General features: G+C 34.7%; 1 protein-coding gene across 7 annotated transcripts in view; it reads left to right on the forward strand.

Moving 5' to 3' along the window:
- Positions 1-24,351, forward strand: part of ARHGAP21 (Rho GTPase activating protein 21) — a 148,304-nt gene that overhangs the window by 103,336 nt on the left and 20,617 nt on the right. For all 7 annotated transcript variants that reach the window (XR_004229785.1, XM_031939856.1, XM_031939860.1 and 4 more), the window contains 7 exons: positions 19,334-19,492; positions 19,637-19,736; positions 20,232-20,268; positions 21,028-21,153; positions 22,033-22,317; positions 23,467-23,531; positions 23,637-23,773. Coding sequence is in view for 6 of the 7 variants with exons in the window: in XM_031939856.1 (XP_031795716.1) it covers positions 19,334-19,492; positions 19,637-19,736; positions 20,232-20,268; positions 21,028-21,153; positions 22,033-22,317; positions 23,467-23,531; positions 23,637-23,773 (909 nt within the window). In the remaining variant the exon portion in view is untranslated. The remainder of the gene's footprint in view (positions 1-19,333; positions 19,493-19,636; positions 19,737-20,231; positions 20,269-21,027; positions 21,154-22,032; positions 22,318-23,466; positions 23,532-23,636; positions 23,774-24,351) is intronic.

Raw genomic sequence — 24,351 nt, forward strand, 5'->3', positions numbered from 1 at the left:
ATGATCTTGTGTGATACCTTAGACAAACAATTCAGGTTTTTCCATTTTATCCTACCATATTCTGTGTCATTTACTATTAAATTTTTTGCTTTTTAATTTTCTTTTGAAAATAGCATATTCATATACCAAAACAGAATGAGAAATCAAAATACCATCATACTTTTCTCTTTAATACCTACTTTATGTCCTCTACCAAATTACCTGATTAACTAATTAAAACACATTAAATCATCAAAGCAGTTTGACACAGTACAATTATATTATTTCAGAAAACCATTTTTCTGCAATATATTTTATACATTTAAAAAACTTGTATTCTTGATTGATCATGTGTAATGTTCCTGTTCGTCTCCCCTTCCTCCCTCCCTCCCCCCCCGCCATTTAGTAGTATTTTTTTCAGTTACATGAAAAATAGTTTTCAATATTCAGTTTTGGTTTTAACTTCCAAATTTTTTTCTCCCTCCTTCCCCAAAACAGCAAGCAATCTGATATAGGTTATATATGTACATTCATGTTAAAATATATTTGCATATTAGTCATGTTATAAAATAAAAGTCGCAAGAAAGAAAAAGCAAGAAAAAAGTGAAAATAATATGCTTTGACCTACATTCAGTTTCCACAGTTCTTTCTCTGGATCATTGTATTGTTGAGAAGAGCTAAATTACAATTTACAATTTAATTGTCATGAATAATCTAAAAACTCTTAATAGCTTTCTTTCCTATGTATTCATCTTTATGAGCTATGTACATTAATTATTCATTAAAATGCATTTTGTAGGGGCAACTAGGTGGTGCAGTGGATAGAGCACTAGTCCTGAAGTCAGGGGGACCTGAGTTCAAATCTGGTCTCAGACATTTAACACTTCCTGGCTGTGTGACCCTGGGCAAGTCACTACACCCCAGTTGCCTTAGCCAAAAAAAAAAAGTACTTTGTAAAATCACCTAATTGAAATGTACAATGTTTCCTAAGTATGTATCTCAATATTTATAAGTGAATAAATGAGTGAAAAAAAGATTACTTTTATCTATTTTAATAGGTAACTTCAAGTTTTACAATTTACCTAACAACCCTGTTACTATTACTAATCTGACATTAAAGTAAAACACAGTAAAACAGTTTTATTTTTTTATTTATTTATTTTTTTATTTAATAGCCTTTTATTTACAGGATATATACATGGGTAACTTTACAGCATTAACAATTGCCAAACCTCTTGTTCCAATTTTTCACCTCTTACCCCCGCCCCCCCCCTCCCCTAGATGGCAAGATGACCAGTAGATGGGTAAAACAGTTTTAGATTGTTTTAAGAAAGATGAGGGGCAGCTAGATGGCACAGTGGATAGAGCACCAGCCCTGAAGTCAGGGGGACCCTAGTTCAAATATGGCCTCAGACACTTAACACTTCCTAGCTGTGTGACCCTGGGCAAGTCACTTAACTCCACTTACCTCAGCAAAAAAAAGAAAGATGATCTAATTTTTTATTATCCATGATCATGCTTTCATTTTTAGGTTAGTTTCTATTTGTCAAAGTGCTTTTTACTAATCTTTTCTTTCTTGGACTTTTTAATTATATTTTTAGGGGGGAAACCTGTAAACCAGATCTTGGGAAAATTTTAGCCTAAAGTTAATAGGCTAACAGTATGTCAAATGGAAAGCCTAATGTAAAAATATCATGTTTTCCTTTTTAAAAAATTTTTATTAAAGCTTTTTACTTTTCAAAACATGCATGGACAGTTCTTCAACATTAACCATTGTAAAACCTTGTGTTCCAATTTCCCCACACCTTCCCCTAGATGACAAGTAGTCCAATATATGTTAAATCAAATATATGCATACATATTTATACAATTATTGCTGCAGAAGAAAAATCAAATCAAACCAATTAAAAAAAAAAAGCAAAATAAAATGCAAGAAAACAACAACAGAGAGTGAAAGTGCTATGTTGTGATTCACAGTCAGTTCCACGGCTCTCTCTTCTGGGTGTAGATGGCTCTCTTCATCACTAAATAACTAGAACTGGTTTGAATCATCTCATTGTTGAAAAGAGCCATGTCTGTCAGAATTGATCTGTCATATAATCCTGTTGTTGCTATGTACAATGATCTCCTGGTTCTGCTCAAAATGTCATGTTTTCCAAAGCCAAATAGTGATTTTAGGTAGTGTCTGTCATACTGCTCCTGCTTAACTAGTGGAAAAAAAAAAAAGTCAAAACTAGTCAAAAAAAGAAAGTTGGCAAATATTTTTCCCTTGAATATACCTTAACATGGTTTAACTTCTAAATTGCTCATACAGTTAATTGTCCAAATTTGCTCTTATACACAAGCTAACTAATTGATTGGTGCTCATTATTTCAAGCTTTGGTTAACTCCATACTCTTTATCAAAAGACACTACAGGCATCTTGCAGCAGTTGCACAAAATTATTTTGTGCTGTGTTCATTTGTAAGTTATGTAGAGACAGGAGGTGATTTCCACATGACCTGTTTTCTATTGTTAATGAGCGCTGTGATTTGCAGCAGTTTACCAAAAAGTATTGGTATGGGGAAGTAAGCTATCTGATGACAGTTGCTATCAAGTACCATGCTTCTCTTTATAAAATTTTAAAGAGCAGTTCACAAATAGCTATTTTTATTTTCATTTAAAAATACATATGTATATATATTTAAATCATTGACTCCCTAAATCCTTAGATCTTTTCAGTTAAATTCTGACTACTTGATATGTAAAAAATGGAAATGTCTTGTTTTATTCAAGAGGTTTCTGAAAAGTTGCATATCAGATGACTAAATTCAATTTAAAAAGTTAGTCAGAGGAGTGATATATTACAGTAATAAAGTATACACTTCTCTTTATTAAATATATAACTATGCCCCAGTATATCTTCTTAGTTATAAATACACATTTTTATATCTAAAATCTGAGAAAAGGCTGTTCCATCTGTACCTATACTAATAGTAGCTTTAGAGATTTAGATTGGCCATGATTTTTACAAAAGGCTGCTTGTGTTGTTTAATGAAACTCTTGGACTAATTTGTAAGCTGATTCAGTTTTTGTCTTTGTTATGTATTAATTAATTAATTTTGTTGTGTTATCCTGGCAAGCTACCTCTCTAAGTCTCAGTTTATTAATCTGTAAAATGGAGCTAGCATACCATGAATTGTAGAGAACAAATGAGATATATGTATGTAAAAGTTTTTTTGTAACTTCTCAAGTTCTACATAAATGTAATTAGCCTCTGTAATTGTTTTTAAGTATCTCTAGCCATTAAAAAATAAGTTTTTTGAAGGCAAAGACTATTTTTGCTTTTCTGTGTATCTCCCAAGTATGTAGCATAGCACAGTTCTTAACAGTAATGAGAGGCTAATAAATTCTTGTCGATCAGTTAATTTGGTTAAAATGTGAATTTTCTCCTTTTTTTCTGTTTTATATTATACTTCTAAAAATAACTGACCCTTAAATTTTAAATTGGTCTGTAAAATTCATAGCCATATAATTTATGATTAAGTAGCTCGTCTTAATAAATTACAGCATTTGTTTCAAATTTGTGAAAAGCAAATTATTTGCCATATTTTTTCTGATATTAGTTTATTTTTCCTTCATTCATTAAACTTTGTTACAAAATCACTGAGTTTTTGAATTTTCATCTAAAATGTATTAAGTTTTGCAAAATGCAATCTGTCTTTGTAAAAAACAGGCACTAATCTTTAAATTATCCTAGTGTTAAGAATAATCCTATAAAGAGGTTTATACCTTTAAAACCTTAGAGTAAGTCCTTGGTAACAACTTCAAAGTCTTCCTATTATGTTAGCTAAACTGAGTCAGTATGTTCATCTTTCAGTATAGCAAATATAAATTAGTAATTTTATAGACATGTCAGTGAAGGCTTTTTATCTAGATGGTAGAATTCTTAATATTAAAGTTTTGTTGATGGTCAAATTAGGTCCATTATTTGTTGTAGAAACCTTTTCAGTGACGTTTTCTGATCTAATCCATTGACAAAATAATCAAATATTTACCTAAATGGGTTTTGACAATTTGTCCAGTGGCCAAACTTTCACTTTCCATTTTTAAAAATAGAATATTTTCTTTGCTAATTTGTTGCATATTACCTTACAGATGAGCTGACTAGCCCTAGCATTGACCATGATATCGCACATAGTCCTGCTTGTGCTCTCATTTCTACATCCGCCTCTCAAGTGCCCACTCTAACAGTTCCTCCCAGCCTCACAACTCCACTCCCTTTAGTTTGGCGGCAACTACCATGTGATCATGCTAAAAAAAATTACTCCCTCCCAGCCCCATTTTTAGGATTAAATGTAAAAAAAAAGATCAAATCTTTGCTTGTTAAAACAACTAAATCACACATACAAATGCTGAATTGAAATGTATTTTTTAAAGTAAAATTGAAAAAAAAATAATTTCGATGGGTGAAATGATATTAAGAGAGAGAGAAATAGAAATGAATTTTGACAATTTATAAACAGGTTATCCCACAAGCTGTGTCATCACTTGATAATTTTTATGGAGAGTTAGTAGATATCATTACTTCAGGAGTAGTGAAAATGTATATTGATGCTGTCTGAAAACTTGGGAGTTCCAAAGGTCCCATATTAGGAGTTCAGGCCAGCTTTTCATTGTCATTTTCCACATGTTCTGATGAAGTAAGCTGATATGTAATTTTCTAAAATTTATGTAAATTTAAAAACTGCCCTAATAGGTTTCATTTATATAAAGGCTATGAGCACCACAAAACCAATGACTGTATTATTCTTTGGATTCCATATAGCACTTATCATGAAGGATCAATATGCATTTAATCAGCAAATTAAAGGAACAGATTTTAAAAATTAAATCAGCTAATTAAATGAATATGTAATATCTTCATAATATTTATAGTTTTTTATTTGGTGGATTTTTTTTAGTATTTTTATGGTATTTAAAGGCTTTGATTTTAACTCAGTTGGCAAAAAGCTATCAGTATTTAAAATATTCTTGGATTGTGTTACTCTGTTTGGAACATTAGAACCAATTAACACATGATCATTGATTTAGAGCCAGAAGGACTTGAAAGGTTGAGTTCAGACCTCTTATTTGTAAAATAAGGAAAGTGATGTTCCAGAATGACTTAGTGGGATCATGTAGCTCTGAGTGTTGGAGCTAGAATTCAGACATCAAAGCTCTAAAGTTTTTTTTTTTAATTAACATTTCACTTATATTAATGATTACATATTCTAGTAAATTTCAATGAATGTGGTGCTCATTATTCTTCCTTTTATACTTTTCCTCTCGAGGTTGGGGAGGGAGGACCAGGAAAGGACTCAAAAACTTGTTCAAATTTCAAAAGAAATAAATTTAGCTCTAGTTTCTAGAAATTCACTGTTTCCCTTAATCTATGTTTAGTATATTTTTGATATTGTTGGAAAAGCAAGTATTAATGTTAACTTGTTACATATTATTCAAAAATATGAATTGGGGGATGGGATAAGGGAGGAAAAGAAACACTATGAATGTGAAAAGGAAAATAAATAGCAAAAATGAGTCAAAGAACAGATTGTTCTACTAGATTATTGTGAAAATTGATTTGCTGGATTGGATGAATTCATTCTTGATTTAAATTATAAATTAAAGTTCCTCAAAGATAATACACATTAATTATGTGCTTTTCTTATGCCATAATTATATCAACCATGAAAAGAATTTCTTTAGACTCTGTTTCTCATATTCATAGTTATCTTTCTATGTTTTTGTTCCACTCAATTCCATTGGGCATAGGAGATACCAAATCATAGAATTTCAAGGCTAGCCCCTACTACATAGTTATGGTAAGAGTTTGGGTGACCTACATTAAGGTGCTAGTAATTTAGCTGTCTCTAAAGACCCCAAGGTCTTTGAACTCCATCTCTTTTGTGGTATACTATTCTGCTATCTCCACATTCTCTCTTTGAAAAATAATCTATTATTTTAAAAAAGAAAATTAGAGTGGGATTTGTAGGTAAAGTGAATACACCATACTCCCAGGTTCCCAACTTGGTATATCTAAAAATGTCAGTATTAGTTTTGTCTAAAAAGATTCCACCTATATCTGTATCTAAATTTTATAGCATCATTAGATTTGGTTTGGTAGTTATTCCATATATACACCTATACATCAAGGAAGCTTTTAAAAAACTAGAGACATATTACTAGCCTTTCTTCTCCTTCCAAAAGATTGTAGGGCAAGTAATGGGGAGGAGCATAAGAAAATGAAGAACATGGACCAACAAGCTGAGAAATAGTGTGGCAGGAGAGTAGACAAAATCACTAGAAACCCAAAGTGTAAGATACTCTTAGGACATTCTCTAGGTGTGTGGAATAGGTGAAGTGGCTGTTTGTTGCTGTTTTCTTTTGGCCATCTGACATTTTAACACTAACCTGTTTAAATGTTGCTTTAGAGATAAATATTAGAGTCTTTACTTATTGGAAAGTCATCCATTGAATTTACCTGAGTACCTCATTCATAGACTCGGGGAATCAGAAAATCATTCAGCATATATTTGATTGAGTTGAGCCCCAACTGTACACTGAACAATATGCCCGCTGCTGGGAGAGAAGCGAGAGTTGTGAGCTAGAGTCTGTGATCTTGGATGGCTTTCCAGTGAAGATATAAAATGGAGAACAATTCTGTCTAATCCATGATATTTCACTTTCTTTATTCTCCTACTTCCCTAAATAAGCCTCAGCTGCTTAGTCTTCATCCTCTTCCGCCTAACTCTGAATAACCCTATCCTACCAAATGTCTATTCCTTATCAATTTCATTGGTATATTGAAGCTGGAGAGGCCTCTGCAGATTATCTAGGCCTATATTTCTCATTTTACGTACAAGAAAACGATCCACAGAGGGTCTTAAGTCACAAAGCAAGTCACTGGAAGAACTGGAGCTTGAACCCAGGGCAAATTCCACTGTACCCCACCCAGTCTTCTTTTCTACATTCTCTTGGTAAACTTAAATCTTTTTTTTTTTTTTTTTTTTTTTACTCCAAATCTAGATTGCATCCCCCAACTAATATTTCCCTTTAACTCAAACCCTCATTTTCTAAATCCAGTTAAATAAGCATATTAAGTGTTTTCTCAGTGTAAAATGCTGAGGATAAAAAAGCGAAGTAATATGAAGAGGAAAAATACATTAATAGTTGAGGGAATCGGGAAGTAGCATCAGTTAAGGATGACTAAAGAACACTATTTGGAAGCTTCACATTTAGTTCAACTCAATGTGTACAAAATCAAACTAGATGTCTTTTATACCTATTCCCCCTTTCTCCCATATCCCTTTAAATTGTTTCCTTCTCTCAGTAATCTTAGTAATTTTATTTCATTTACTTCGTATCATATATCTGGTTTGTCACCAATTGGTAAATTTTTTCTTTTGTGCTTTCATATTCATTCTTACTGCCATTAACTACATTATTCTTATCTAGATAATATTAACAACATCCTCCTATTTGCCATCGGTTCTGACTTTGAAGAATCATAGGGATTTGGTCCATATTCATTTTTTATAATCAAATTGTCTATTACTTTGCTATGCAGAACTTGAACTTAGTTGAATAAATCAACTAACGACCCCCTATGTAGAATTTTAAACTGGAAGAGTCATCTAGTCTAGTCCTTATATTCTAATACTCATTCTGGCATTTGTGCCTCATGCATTTAATTTTATTTTCACCTTGACAGCATCTCTTCATCTAACCCACAAAAACCTCAGCTTTTGCTAAAATGTAGCTCTATCTATAGCATTCCTCTTATCTATTAGTTTATTAACCCTGTCCAAAAAAGGAAATAATGAAAATAGGCGATTGTGCTAAAAGCTATTTTTGGCAAAACCATCCTGGCTCTTTAGAATCATTACTTGTTTGCTGACCATCTCTTTCACAATTCTTTAATTTTCCTAAGAATCAAAATCTAGCTCACTGGCACTGACTTCACTTGGCCTTGTTTGCAACTTCTCTATTTTCTTCCCTTTTTTGAAAATGCAAATGTTGACTCTCTCCAAACTTAGAAATAACTCTTTTGTTCATCAGTTTTTCTAATCTCTCTGAGAGTGGCTTGGTAATCTCGTTGACCATTTTTTTGGTACCTGAAATGTTCATCTGGACCAGGTGATTATATCTCATTAAAGCATCTAGATGCTCTCTTACTGTCTTAAGATAAAGCTATATGAGAATTACTTGAAGAAATACATTTATATTATTAAATCAACTAGATTTTTGTTTGCCAAAAGATAGTTCATCCTACTTTATTTTTGGCATGATTTTTTTTATTATTAGGAGTTACAAGCATCATCTATATAGGAAGATAAACAGTTTAATTTTATTAAATCTCTTGTAGTTTCTCTTTCTGTTTTACTATTTTATTTTTCTCTTGAGTCTTATATTTAAAAGTCAGATTTTTTATTCATCCCTGTTCTTTTCATCAGGAATGCTTGGGAGTTCTCTGTTTCAATGAATGACCATTTTCTCTCTGAAGGGCTATACTTACTTTTGCTTGGTAGATGATTTTTTATTGTCATCCTCGCTCCTTTGCCCTCTGAAATATCATAGTCTAAGCCCCCTGATCTTTTAATATAGCAGCTGCTGCTAAATCTTATGTTATCCTAAATAGGGCTCTATAATATTTGAATTTTTCTCTGTGAATGCTTGCAATATTTTCTCCTGGAAAGGTCTGGAATTTGCTACACTATTTGTACAATATTTTCATTTTGGGATCTCTTTCAAGAGGTGACTAATGTATTTTTTTAGTTTCTGTTTTACCCTCAAGTTCTTGAATATCAAAGCAGTTTTCCTTGATAATTTCTTGATCATGGTTTGCAGGTGGCCCAGAGTTCTTAAAAGTTTTCTTCTTGATCTATTTTCTAGGTCAGTTATTTTTCAGTGAGATGTTTCACATTTTATTCCTTTTTTTTTTTTTTTTTTTTTTATTTTGCTTTATCCTTGATGTCTCATGGTGTTAACTTTCATTCGCCCAATCCTAATTTTAAAAGAATTATTGTACCTCGTTTTCCATTTGCCCTATTCTGCTTTTTAAGGAATTCTTTTCTCCAGGGAACTTTTGTATATTATTTTCCATTTTGCCAGTTCTGTTTTTTTTAAGGAGTTCCTCTCTGCAAAAGAGTTTTTGGGCCTCTTTTTACCATTTGCCTCTTAAAAATATATAGTGTTATTTTCTGCATTTTTTGTGTGTCTCCTTGACCAAGCTGTTGATTCTTTTTTCATGATTTTTTTTTTTTTTTTTTTGTGTGTGTGTGTGTGTGTGTGTCACTGTCATTTCTTTTCTAAATTTTTCTTCTCTTGATTTTTAAAATCCTTATTGAGCTCTTCCAGGTAATTTTTTTTCTGGGCCCAGAGATCAATTCACAGTTTTCTTTGAGGCTTAGCAGGTAGCAGTTTTGTCTTTGTTGTCTTCTTCAGAGTTTCTGTTTTGATTTTCCCTGTCATCATAGTAACTTTCTAGGGTCAGCTTCTGTCGATTTGTTTGCTCATTTTTCCACCCTATTAATGTTGAGCTCTGCTCCCAGGGTGAAGGGGATATTGTCCCAAGCTTTGGGGTTTTGGAGCAGCTGTTTTCAGAGGTAGGTCTCTGTAAGTTTGCAGTTCTTCCAAGGTGGTACGATTTACTGCTCTCCTCACTTGTGCTTTGTCTGACCACCCTGGAGCTGTGCCTGGACATCCACTCACCTCAGAATACAGACTGGTCTTTGTTCTTGGGCCTTCTCACTCTGGAACCAAGACTGGATCTGACCCTTCTCCCTCCCCCCATGCTATCTCGGGACTCAGCACTTAAGCACCTGCTGCTCATTTAGTTGTCCCTCCACAATCACTCAGTGCCCCCAGCCTTTCCTGTCAGCCTCAGTTGTGTTGTGCTGGAAGTGTCCATCCCACCTTTTGTGGGGGATGTTTTGAGGGGACCTTGGAGAACTCAGGCAAGCCTTCTTCCCCATCCTGACTCTGTCCCACCCTGTGGTCTCCTTTTTCTTAAATGACTCTCATAGCCCACTCCACAGTGCCTACCCAGACCTGCTCATCTCTTCTCGAGCTTCCCATAGCCCTTGTTCCAATCCCGACGTACTTAGCTGAGGCTTCTCTTCATATTTCCCCCAGTAGTTGCTGCTTTTCCCTCATTCTTATCTTCTGTCATTCAGACCTCTTACTCGGTTCTTCCCTGGTTCCCTCTCCAGTCTCCTCTCCAAGAACAACTCTTTTACATAGGATTGGGCCTGCCCTCCCTTCTCCAGTAGATCTCCCCAGCCTTCTGACCATTCTCTCCTTTTCTCTCCTTCCCTCCCCACTGGCTGCTTTCCTGCCATTTACCATCATGTCCACTTCTGCCCCAAGCTTTTTTGATGCCGCCCTCCCTGCTAGCTGTCACCCTGTAGACATTTCTCCTCCCCTTTGTGGTAAAACTCTTTGAAAAAGCTCTTTCTGCAGCATTTCCACTTCCTTTCCTCCCTCCCAGAGAGTCTGCAGGCTTCCAGCCTCCTTGTTCACTGAAACTGCTCTCTGCAGATTCACCAGTAACTTCTTAATGGCTCCATCGAATGGCTTTTTTCTGACTCCCAGTCTTTCTTGGTGTCTGCAGCACGCCACACTTGGATATTCATTCCTTTCTGAGGTTTCATGACCCTACCCTTTCCTATCCTTCAATATGCTTGAATACTCCTCAGTTCTGTTAGTCTCAGTCTCTATTCGTTTTTTCTTCTGTTCCATACCCATTAGTTACTGTTGCAACTTTTAAGACTCTGTCCTGGGCCCTTTTCCTTCTCTCTCTATTATTTCCCTTAGTGATTTTCTTAGCTAGTATAGGTTCAGTTATAATATCTATGCAGGTGATTTCCAAAGTTAAATATCCAGCCCTGATCTATCCCAAGTTCCATCCCAATTGCCTTTTGGACATCTTATATTAGCTTTCCCATAGAACCCTCAAATTCTGCATATTCAACATGGAACTCATTCCCTGAATTTTCCTATTAGTAGCTACTTTTAGCACACTTATCTGAGCCACTGTCACTTGTCACTTCAGATCCCTCCTGACAGCTTTCATATACATTTCTCTCCATGTGGAGTGGAGACCTATCGCCTAGACTGCTGGAATAGCTTACCTGCTAAATGGCCTTTCTGCCTCAAGGCTCTCCCTTCTCAGATGGATCTAATACTAACTCCAGGAGCCTCCCTATCAATAGTCATATTTATCATTTAAAGTTCAACAAAAATTCAGCTCTTCCTTCTCTCTTCATTGTCTTACGCTTTACTGCACGCCTTAGTGCAGTCACACTAGCCTGCTTGTTCTTTCACTGTCTGTCTTCCATGGCTGGGATGCTCTCCCGTTTCACTTCTGCCGCTTGGTTTTGGGCCCCATAATTGCTAGTACCCCTGTTTTCTGCGATTATCTTACATCTCCTCATCTGTATATCCTGTATATACCTAGTTATTTATATACTTTTTCACCGTTAGAATGTCAGCTTTTTGAACATCAACAAATTGCCCAGTATACATAGTAAGTATTTAATATTTGCTTGCTATCTGACTCACTAGGATATTTAGTCCAGAGAAAAGAAGACTTGAGGAGAGAGCAGTAATTATCCTTGAAGTATTTATTTGAAAGATTTTCGTGTCCAAGAGGAATGAGGTTTTTTCTGTGGGCTTTAAGGGACAGCTGTCCAAAAATAGAAAGGACTTTCTCCTGAAATCCTGAGTTTCCCCTCATTTGAGCTTAAAGTAAAAACTAAATGATCTGTTGATAGTTTTAACTGGATTCTTGGCCAATTATGATTTGAATTGAATGGACCTTGAGATTTTGTTAATTTGAGATTCCAATTTTCTGTTTAAAAAATATATATATAATCTTGAGACCCCCCTGCTATCTGTACCTTTACTACTAACATTCACTATTATGTTTTTAAACATTTCTTATTGCTAATGTGTTAGGTCAAATTTATCATATGATTTAGCTGTATTTTTGTGTACTTTCTACCTGTCTTACAGGACCTAATATAATTTTATTATTGTGACTTAGTATAGAACTTTGCTTATTGCAGCTTTGTTTTATGTCATGTCTGCCAATATCACTTGGTCAATTTTTTTTCATGATTTCTTAAGTAAGAAATATGTATTGTTTTCAAATACAGTACCAACATTTGGGTTATTGGGGCAATTCAGTTTCACATAAAAGAAACTTGTTAGCTAGTTTCTATTTATTCTTTGATCTTTCTCTAGCAAAACAGATGTAAATTCTTTAGTTATATTGCAGGTAAGAGGTCTCTTTTGCCCTCACAGTTTCTTTGCTTTGCCTCTACTTCATAGCAAATTAGAAAAGGGGAAAAAAACATAAATAATAAGCTTATTACACATTTTCACTTGAAGAATGTTTTTTTTTCCTGCTGCATACTTCCCTCTTCCATCCAGTTCTTTTGCTGATAATCAATTACATTAAAAGTACTTGACAAGTAATAAAAAGACATTGTAAGGGTTCATGGTTTTTATTTATTTTATTTTTTTTTTGGTAGTTATTTTATTTTTCCAGTTATGTATGTACAATGTTGGGAGAGAAAAAACAAAAGGGAAAAATCACGAGATTTTTAAAAAAACCATAGCATATGTTGATCTACATTCAATCTCCATAGTTTTCTTTCTGGATGCATCTGGTGTTTTCTATACAAAGTTTATTGGGATTGCCTTGAATCACTGAATTGTAAGAACCACCAATTCTTTCATGTTTGATCATCACACAATCTTGCTGTTACTGTGTACAATGTATTCCTGGTTCTGCTTGTTTCGTTCAGCATCAAGTTCGTGTAAATCTTCCCAGGTCTTTCAAAAAACAGCTTATTTGTAATTTTTTATAGAACAATAATATTCCATTACCTTCATGTAATTTATTCAGCTGATGGACATTTGCTCATTTTCCAGTGTTTTGCTACCACAAAAGAGCTACTATAAATGTTTTTGTCTGTGTGAGTCCTTTTTCTTTCTTTATGATTTCCTTGGGATACAGACCCAATAATGACATTGCTGGATCAAAGGATATGCAGTTTTATAGCTCTTTGGGCATAGTTCCAAATTGTTCTCTAGAATGGTTGAATCAGTTCACAATTCCACAAACAATGCACTAGTGTCCCAGTTTTCCCACACTCCCTCCAACATTTATCATTATCTTTCCCTGTCATCTTAGCCAAACTGAGAAGTGAAAAAAGGTACCTCAGTGTTGTATTAATTTACATTTCTCTAAGTGACTTAGATCATTTTTTCATATGACTATAGATGGTTTTAATTTCATCATCTTAAAATTGTTCATATCCTTTGACCATTTATCAATTGGAGAATGTCTTGTATTCTTACAAATTTGACAGTTTTTTATATATTTTAGAGATGAGGCTTTTTTCAGAAACATTGCTTAAATTTTTCCCACAGCTTTATACTTCCCTTTTAATTTTGTTTGTTGGTTTTGTTTGTGCAAAACCTTTTTAATTTAATGATCAAAACTATATGTTTTGCATAATGTTTTCTAGGGTTTTTTTTTTTTTTAGTCATAAATTCCTCTCTTCTCCAAAGATCTGATAGATAAACTATCCCTTGCTCTATTAATTTGCTTATGGTATCATCCTTTATGCCCAAATCACATCCCCATTTTGATCTTGTTTTTGTATAGGATGTGAGATGTAGGTCTGTGCCAAGTTTCTGACATATTATTTTTCAGTTTTCCCAGAATTCTTTGTGAAATAGGGAGTTCTTATCCCAGAAACTGGAGTTTGGGTTTTAGTTTTTGTTTTTTCCCCCAAATATTAGGTTACTATAGTCATATATTATTGTGTCATGTTTATCTAACGTATTCCACTGATTCACAGCTGCTTTATAGAGTTTTAGGTTTGACACTGCTAGGCTACCATCCTTTGTATTTTTTTCATTAATTCTTTTGATATTGTTGTCCTTTTGTTCTTCTAGATGATTGTTACTTTTTTTTTTTTTTAGCTCTATGAAATAGTTTTTTTGGCAGTTTGATTACTATAGCATTGAACAAGTAGATCAATTTAGATAGAATTGTCATTTTTATTATATTAGCTCAGCCTACTTATGAGCAATTGATATTTTCCAGTTATTTAGATAGACTTAATTTGTGTGAGAAGTATTTTATTAATGCATTCATATTGAAGGAGTAATATTCCCTTTTTAAAATAATTCAGACTGATGAAGGGAAAGGCATTTTTAGGTTAATGGAACTTCTTAATTATAAAATATTTACAAAATCAGGTAGAAGTTTAAAAATCTTGACAAATGAGAAACAATTATTCAAAAACAGTGAAATTCAGTAGCAAAAAATCATACCTACCATTTAAATAGCACTTTGAAGTTTGTAAAATACACTGTCTCATTTGAGGCTCACAAGAAGCCCTGTTGAAGTACTGCAAATAAAATAAAAATATTTCCCCATTTTTCAGATAAGGAAACTCATACTCAAACTGGATAGCACACTATCCAGAATATGCTATTCTGTCTTCTGTTTAGAAGGCATTATATAGAAACAAAACAACATGAAAAAAACAGGAATAAAATGAAATGTACTATATATGATAGCTACCATTTATGTAGCCCTTTAAAGTTTGCAAAGCATTTTATAGATATTATTTAGTGAGCTAAGAAGGGCTATTACTCAAATCCTATAATTAAGCACTAATTAAGAGGGGTCAAGTCTCAGACCTTTTTAGTTATGTGACCCATGGCATATCATTCGACCTTTAAAAGGCTCAGTTCTGTTGTAACTACATGAAAACAATTGTTCAGAAAGATCTCCATATGTTTACACGAGCTGCTCTTATAAAGCCCACTGAATCTATTAGAGTAATTAATGGTACTGACATTTTGTTCTGAAGAAAAAAGCTCTGTCTGATGTACAACTTGAGAAACTTTTTGGAGAATATTTTGTAGATAAAATTAAACAATACAAAAGGGGAAATAATTTGCAGGCCATAAGAACTCACCCATTTGGAATAAGGGAGCATAACAGTGCAGGCAAAATACTATCTGTGGATTGATCAGGATTAACTGAAGGAAAATTCTGTCTAGATTAGCAGTGCTTGAAGTGTATACCCCACTTGCACAAAGTCATCTACAAAAGGGCACACTAGAGATTTTTCAATGCTTTCAGTGGCTACAGGATCATTTGTTTCTTGAGATTGATGATAGAAGAGAAATTTTCTCTGGCTTTTATAAAAGTAAAGGTTGGACCATTGCAGGTTTTGCTGCAGTTAAAATCGATTTTATCAGAACATATTTGTGGGTCTTGTTTCTTCACACCAGGAATCTTGTTTTGTCTCAGACAACCAGGAGTTGGACTGGAGCTCCCCTGACCCCTGTGACCCTGCCCTCCCACCAAAGCCACGAGTGTCTTGCTCCCCTGAGGCCTGAAGGCCATGGAACCTTGGGGCCGCCCCCAACTGCCAAGCCTTTGAGAAGTTAGACCAGTTGGCTGCCCTTACCTGCAGAAGCTCTCCTCCGAGAGGTGGGGGATGGTGCTGGGGAAGATGGGAACCACCGAGTTCTTCGCAATGCCTGAGCAGAGAGGCTGGGGCTGGTTGATCATGGACCCCGAGAGCCCCTGTTGCCAGCTCTGCTCTCTTCTCACCGGTAGGACTGACTCACAGGCAGGGGGCTTAGAGGAGGGTCTTGTCCCACAGTAGAACCTCATGCAGAGAGGTCTGGCCCATCATCCCTTTAGCCACCTGAGCATGGTCAGGAGCCAAAGTGGGCCTGGTTCTCTCCCTCTTCCTCTATCTCTTCCCCCCAGCTGGTTCTTGTTTCGTGCGAGTCTGTGGGTCAGGATGTGGGCTCTGTGCCTGTGCAATCCTTTAGCCTTTCAGGGGAGATGGGCTTAACGAAGAAAGAGTTAAGGGAGATTTCAACATGGGCCAGAAGCAGACTTGAGAGGCTCTTGCCTCAAGCCAGAGTTGTCAATATTTGGCAAGGGACCTGCCCACCTGCCTCCTTGATCACGAGTGACCTAGAAGCATGCTGGCATCCATGAGACCTCCCCCCCCACCCCCTTGCTTCTCTGCAGCCAAAGCCACTGGAACGTGTAATCTGGTTAGGCTCTCGTCACCTCCAGAACAGGCCTTCCTGGCAGCACAGGGTCCTGAGGTGGGCTGGGATGCTGGCAGGGGACTGGGCAGCGGGCTTTGTGGATGAGCTTTGCTGTGGGCTGCATGGGAAGCCTGGAATACTTGAGACTGAACTTGGCTCTCAGCACATTTCCAGCAGACCAACTTTCTGACTTAGATGTATTTAAAGCAGTTTGCCAAAATATATAGCCATATAGAGAACGAGAGACAAAACAGCAAAAATATGACCTTGAACATCCCACAAGATACATGTGATGGATAGAGCGGCAACGAGGAGAAAATCATGACTGAGCCAGAGGGTGCCGGGCCAGGGGTGTCCTTCCCAAGATCCAGATCTCCAAAGGGCCAGGGGAACCAGGATCAAATGTATCTGAGGAAAGTTTCACACCTGGAGTCAGAAGGATTGGAGTTCAGATGGCCTCTGAGACTGGACTCCAAGCTATGTGACCCTGGGTAGGTCACTTAACCCTAATTGCTGAGCCCTCCCCCCAAAAAAAGGTATAACACAACCTAAATAATGTTGCGTGGTTTTCTAAGGATTTATTTTGATTTGACTTTAACACTGTATAACTCTCTCCCTTCACCTCCTCCCCACACATTGCTGTGTTTGATTTTTGAAGCAGTACATTGTGCTTACTTAAGTCCAGACAGTTTGCTGCTTGGTCAAGGACACAAAACAGGCACTCTTCTCGTTTTGGGAAACGAGATGCAACGTGATGGGAAATAATGCATCTTTTGATATGGGGCAGCCATACTGCCTTCAAATGTTGGATAACATTATGTAGGAGACCTGAATGGTTTATTCTCAAGTTGTACCAAGAACCAGAAGCCACAAAAAGTTAGGTTCCGCCCAACATTATTAATAAAGTGAATTTTCAGTGGTTTAGCTCAAAAGTGCTGCAGAGGGAAGTCTGAACTTGGTGAAGATGGCGTTGGAAAATGAGTAAACACATCACTTCTGTTTGGCACCCTTTAAGACCTTTGCCCAAGGCAGGTAGAAGTCATCAATGTTGTTATTTAACTTCTGATGCTTGTAACTTCACAATCTCCACCTCATAGTGATGTGCATCAAGCTCATGTTCCTTGGTTTTCTTCTTCCTCTTGTTACTGTTCCAGTTTCCACTCTGCTCCTTCTGTGCCTCTAGCTACAACATGTGACCATCGTTAGGAGCCCTTCTTACCATAACGGAATTTGATTAAAAAAATAAAATTCCCAGTTAAATTTTCATAATAGCAAATTTTTCACTGGCTTTTCTCACATGAGTTTTTTTTAAAAAAAAATTCAGTTATTCAAAGAATTTTTACATTGTCTCTGATTAAAAACAACATTACAATTTAGGAAATTTCCAAAATCAGAGGTTCTTGATTCTACTTTTATTCACCATTAGGTAGGAGTGTCTTTAAATAACTACCAAAAAAATTGCTGCAGAAAACACATTTCAATAAATACAATAGAATTATTTGAGATTACTTGTTTTAGTTTTTAATGTTTCTGTACATTTGAAATTATATAGTGTTCTTTTCTGTGGTATGAAGTATAGGTGAAATTTTTCTGAAACATCTGTTGTTTTTTAGAATTTATATTAAATAATCTTTTTTGAATATATGTATACCAGTCAGAGGAAGTCCCATGCAGTATATATGTGTTTATATTTTTTATATGTGTGCTTAATTTTGCAACTATTTGGAACCAATTTATTACAGGTACTATGATTTAAAAATCAGCTGGGTGAAGTTTAAGAGGATGTTATGGCTAATTCCTGACTTGGTGGTTATTACGTCTTTTCTTTCTAATGAGATCTACAATTCATCACTTAATTTAAATTTCTACCAACTGTTTTAACAAATAACAATTCCACTCATTTCTAATTTTAAATATAAAAATACATCCTATTTGTTGTAGTTGTAATATTAGTCCTATTTCCTTGAGAAAAATATCCCCACCACTAACTAGAACTCTTTACTTTAGGAACTTTTGGGTTTTTTTAGACTTTGTGAATTGTTTCATCTGCTAACATCCCCTTTTTTTGGGGGGGGGGGAAGCAGAATATTACACCCATTAGCAAGACTTTATTTATTTTGAATTGTTAGCTCAAAAATATTTTTCTGTCATTTCCATAACTACCAAAGCAAAGGAAATAACTTCATGACATAATAATCTTCTGACATTCTAATATAAAACAATTCGTGATTTTTCTTTTGTGCACTTATGTTTTTATATAGTGAATACATAATCACATCTTCATTTGAATTTTTATTTCATTTCAAAAGAATAATTACCTTTGCCTTTTTACATGATTAATAGGTTTTTTGAAATCTCTTTACTGAATCAAAGTATCTATTATGTGTTTATTGTAGTAATATATCAATACTTCCCCAAATTGAAGACTTCTTAGTATTTAAATTTTAATTTTGTCTCTGAGGAAAAGTGTTTATTTACCTAATATTTGTTTTATTTGTGTGTATGCATATATTTATTTATTTGACATACATACACATGCACATTCATATACATGTCTTCACAGTCTCTACAGTGGCCTCTAAAATCTTGAATGGTTTCAGGAAATTAGAATGTGAAGAGATAGTCAGTGAAGTTTTGACAGATTAAATTGTATGTTTTGGTACTTTTTGAAAAGAGAATTCAATTTTAATCAAGTTTTCTACTCTTAACCTCATTGAATAATATAAAACATGTTAGAAGTACCCCTGAAATGGAGGGGGTAGTATTATTTAAAGTATACTTCATTTTCTTGTATAATCAGTTAATGAAAAAAATGAATTTAGTATATGGAAATACTAACTTTATGGTAATTTTGATATTTTTTTTCTCATTGTTTTATAATTTTCTCTTGAATGTCACTTTATACTGAGTTGGACTTGAAATTGAACTATTAAAGTGAAGATTCAAAACTAATTACTTTGATAGTTATTTGTTTTTTTGTGCAGAGAATATGTTTAATCCAATTTAATGTTTTGAATTACTGTATTTTATAATGGTGATAATCAGTTTTAAATTTCATTGGTTCCTCTCTTTACTAAAATAGTACTAGAGAATAAGATCACATCTGCCCCACCTTCAGGTTGGGTTATGACTAATTAATCTAATTTTAGTCTCTGCCAAATTATTCTCTAGTTTCTGGTTTGTTAATGACACCATTTAATAGGTTAATATATTGTATTTTACTTCATAGATGAGCCAACCAGTCCAAGCATCGATCATGATATTGCACATATTCCTGCGTCTGCTGTCATTTCAGCATCCACCTCTCATGTGCCCACTATAGCGACGATTCCTCCAAGTCTTACAACTTCAGCCCCTTTAATTCGACGTCAGCTATCACATGACCATGGTAAGTATAAATTAATGCCCAGTTCTGACTTCACTTTGTTTTTTATCTAAGAGGTCATGATATTTTATAATTTTCATTGTCAGTGCAACAACTCAGAACCCCAACTGTATACATCTTAAATGTTCAATTTGTTCATTTATCTAGGATCTGTTGGACCCATCCTAGATGGCCAACGCAACTCAAAGACTGAGAGATCAAAATCATATGATGAAGGACTGGATGATTATAGAGAAGAGGCAAAAGGGTGAGTCCTGAGTGTTTGCATACAACTTCTCTGGGTAGAGATTTTGAGATATTCCATTTTAGATTTTTTCATATACAACATTTAAAAGTACAAAAAACTAAGTCACCCCTAATAAACAAATACATTTTATCAGATGTTGTACAGAATGAAAAAACTAACTTTAATATGGTCCTATAAGTGCACCTAAAGATTAGGTCCCTTTGGGACTGTCAAAGCAGATGAGGTACTTATGAGGCAAAAATAGAGTAAGGTATATAGAATCCTGGTTGCCACAGCCAGATAATTGTAATTAATAGGGATCTTTAATTACTACTTCAATCAGGAAAGAAAAGTTTATAAAAGTGAGAGGTTATTTAATTATGTTTTCGCTCACCCTTTAAAAAATCCTTTTAGAATAATACTGAATCAACTTTTTATTAAATGTTAGTTCTCCCATATGACCCAGGAAGAATATCCGTATGTGTTATAAGCAGGTATTATTTATTTCCCCAACAGGTCTTTTAAGCATGTATCTAGCTTGAAAGGAATCAAGGTAAGTTTTTATTCAAGCATATTATAGTTGATTTTGCTTTTTTTTTTTTTTTTTTTTTTACTAAAACTCACTCATTTTGATCATGAATTTGAGTGCAAGAAATCAACCTATACCAATTCTTTGATAATTTGAATTTTTTTTCAGGGAGCTCTCAGTATGGTGGAAAGTACTTAATCTAAGCTCATCTCTTCATCCAATTGTTATAAAATACATATTTGTCAAGTATGCTACCTCATTCTTCCAAATATTCCTAAATTATTTAAGCTAAATGTGGCGGGGAGGATGGAGAAATCAATGTAAAATACTGATGGAAATTCATTTTTGTTTCTTTTCTGTTATTCTGTCAAAAGCTTTGCTAACCAAGTGTATATGCTTTTATTAAGATATTTTTTAAGGACTTCCATGCAAAAATAAATTGCATTCTGACAGGCAACAGAATGCAGAGGATGTTTCAACCTACATAGGTAGAGGGAGTTTCCTCACATAGGGGATCTCTCTACTAATCAAATCACAGAGCTCGTAAGAATTGGTGAAGGAAAGGTAGGTACAGCTTCCAGGTGATTCAGAGTTGCTAAAGAAGTTGTAAAGAAGTATTCATTAGATTCTAAACAAGTTAGTTTAAATCATTCTTGAGGAATTTGAAAGTTGAATACATAAGATCTCATAGGACTAGTCTATATTCCTAGATTCCTTCTTCATACAAATTATTTTAAAGGGGAAATAGATGACAAGTTATTGTGTTTTTGTGTTTTTCTGTAGGTGTTAGACAGCCAAAAATCTTCAGAAGACTCTGGGTCCAGAAAAGATTCCTCTTCAGAAGTATTTAGTGATGCTGCCAAAGAAGGATGGCTCCATTTTCGACAACTTGTCCCTGATAAGGGAAAGGTATTAAAATTTAAAGCTATTGTTACATATCCAAGAGAGTTAAGCACATAGCAAATTAAATCTTTAAGTAAAATCTGTAGCTACCCAAGGTGAAAACTCCACAAAAATTCAATCATTCATTTGACTATTTTGAAACATTGACTGATTTTGAATTTTGTACTTTTGTCCAGAGACTAAAGCAGTATAGCTGCAAAGGTCCTAGAAAGGAAGGAATGTTCTTTGCTTTGATCAATATATATTAATTCACATATCAGGCATTTTTTGAAAATCCATTTTTATTTTGTTATAAATTAAATGTATTCAAGTTTTATCTAGATATTATAAACTTCAAGAGAAATCTTAGTGTAAAAAAATTTCCAAGTGTCTACTGGCCAAAGTAATCATAATTAAAGTTCCTTTCAGCCATTAAGCTCTTCATAATAAATTTATTGTCTATTTGGATATTATCATTTGGCATAAAATTATTGAATACTTCTTTCAATTATATTCGGTTTTTTGTTCATGATATATTTTGGATCCTCTTGGCCAAGCTACACCTCATTCTGATAGTCTTTTTATCTTGTTTTCTCCACATTGTGTATATAATTTGCAGGTTATTTATGCTTTACTATATAGTTTTTTCATTTATATTTCCTCATCTAAATTCCTCCTAAGTAGGGGTATCTCCTGTTTATATAGCACATTAGTGTCCTTATCATAAAACTTATAATACTACATAAAAGTGAGCCCTTTTTATTAATCCAAAGGGGAATACCTTTTTGAGTTGATTTTTATATATATATATATATATATATATATATATATATATATATATAATTATGAACAGCTTTGCACAAATACTCAAGACAGTATCCTCTATGCACTGATTCTGTTTTGTAGAGAGTTGGTGGAAGCATTCGACCATGGAAACAGATGTATGTCGTCCTTCGAGGCCATTCACTTTACCTGCACAAAGATAAAAGAGAACAGACAACTCCATCAGAGGAAGAGCAACCTATTAGTGTAAATGCTTGCTTAATAGATATTTCCTATAGTGAAACCAAGAGGAAAAATGTATTCAGGCTTACCACTTCAGATTGTGAATATTTATTTCAAGCTGAAGACAGAGATGACATGTTAGCCTGGATCAAGACCATCCAAGAAAGCAGCAACCTCAGTGAAGAGGTACGTTTTTCTGAGGGGGTCCCAAGATTTGTCTGGAAATCCTTTATTTTATATGCCACTTGCTATAAAGCTGTTAATAGAAGAAAGTGAATGTATCTCTATTGTAACTTTACTTGACAGAAATTCACCATTATGAAACAGGAAGATCGGGGGATGAATTTGCTGTACTTTCCTGGACAGCCCCAACTGACTTTGCCGTTGTAACTTAGCCTCTCTGTATTTTTTCTTTCTAATGGGAAGATTATGATTTTACAGGATTTTTTTGAGGAACAAGGGAGTTTAACCTTAGAGTTAGTTCTCATGTAGTTCCTCTCTGAGGGTAGAAATTCCTACCATGATGTCACTGACGTGGAATCCATTTCCTTCCCATGGAGTACATTTCTCTATTCTTGGGAGGCTTCTCCCTCCATAGAACGTAACTATCGGTTGTTCTGCGGCTCCTTGTTCATGTGATAACCCTTCAAATGATTTATGATACATAATCAAGATAATGTACAGTAGGCACAGTAAAAATACTCCATTGTGTTACTGTGGTGATGATCATTAATAAATTGAATTCTTGTCAGCAGACAGAGGCTCTTGGGAAACCTCACACTAAGCTATATCTAGGCCTTTTCACATTTTTTTTCTGCACATCTGTTGATTGTCACTTATGAGAGAAGCTTGCTGCTGGAAGCAGATGGTTCTGATCTCCCCATAGGGACTGTTTCAGTCTTGCCTAAGGTTCCTTTCTCCCACTCAATTTCAGGGAAACTCCTATTTTTTATCCACTGTCATGCTGGGAAAAATTTCCAGAATTCTGATTCATCCACATCTTCTCATTACGCTGCTTTGCACATTCTAAATGGCTCAAAAGCCATGGTATTAAACAAGATGTGAATAAGGTTTCTGTGAGATGGTGTGTATAGTAGCGATACTTCTGTGGCAAATTCTCCTTCTGAAAATACGCTTAGTTTTCTCCACTATTTTGGTTATTCTGTAACCTCGGGCCTCTCTAACTAGCATTTTGTAGGTTCTGTCAATTTGTGTCAAATCAAAAAGTATTTTAGAGAGAAAATGTAAAGCTTCACTTGTTAATTATATGAGTTTTAAAAGTTGGGCACTTTGATAAAGTTGATTTTTCAATCCTGGCCTTTATTTGTTTTATAGGATACTGGCGTCACTAGCAGAGACCTAATTAGCCGAAGGATAAAGGAATATAGTAGTCTGATGAGGTGAGATGTTCTGCCATCTGTTAAGGGTTTTGTTGTTGATTTGGGGGGATGTGGGGAAGTGAAGAGAGAGGCAGTAAATGCTAACTGTTTACTTTCTTCCTTCAGCAAAGCAGACCAGTTGCCAAAAACACCTCGCCAAAGTCTCAGTATCAGGCAGACTCTCCTTGGTACTAAATCGGAACCAAAATTCCAGAGTCCACACTCTCCCAAAGAAGAGTCAGAAAGAAAACTCCTCAGTAAAGGTTCATGCTTTTATTGGATAGATTAAATAAATTCAGTGAATAGTACTTAGAACTTATAGAATTATTAAGTTCTAAAAATGTTTTAACTTTAAAAATTTTTTCCTTAACATTGTTTCTACAAACTGTGGGTTTATGTGGCTTCTAAAGGCCATAAACCTGGGAGAACTTTTTCAGATGTAACTTTATGATTTAAGTTAAAAGTTTAAAAAAAGAGAGAGAGAGAAATCAGTTTTAGCTCCTATTGTTTTATGTAGAAATTAAACTTGGCCAGTTTTAGGAAACAGGTATGTCACACACATAGTCTTGACATATTTAGATGGGTGATAGGACTTCAAGAGGCCCACTTTGGAATAGCATCATTTCAGATTCCATCTTTTCTTAACAAGACTCACTACTATCAGCACTAATAATGTAAATATTTCTTTAATAAACTGTCATCAGTAACAGATCTGAAAACCTCCAGCCATATTATTCAGCCCTTTATTTTTCTGTTTAAAGAGGCAGCATGGAATTGTAGATAAGACAGCAGGTCTCAGAAAAGACCTGGTTCAAGTCTCACCTCTGGCCCATATTGTGTA

This window comes from Sarcophilus harrisii, chromosome 5, assembly GCF_902635505.1.
Source record: "Sarcophilus harrisii chromosome 5, mSarHar1.11, whole genome shotgun sequence".
NCBI lineage: Eukaryota > Metazoa > Chordata > Mammalia > Dasyuromorphia > Dasyuridae > Sarcophilus > Sarcophilus harrisii.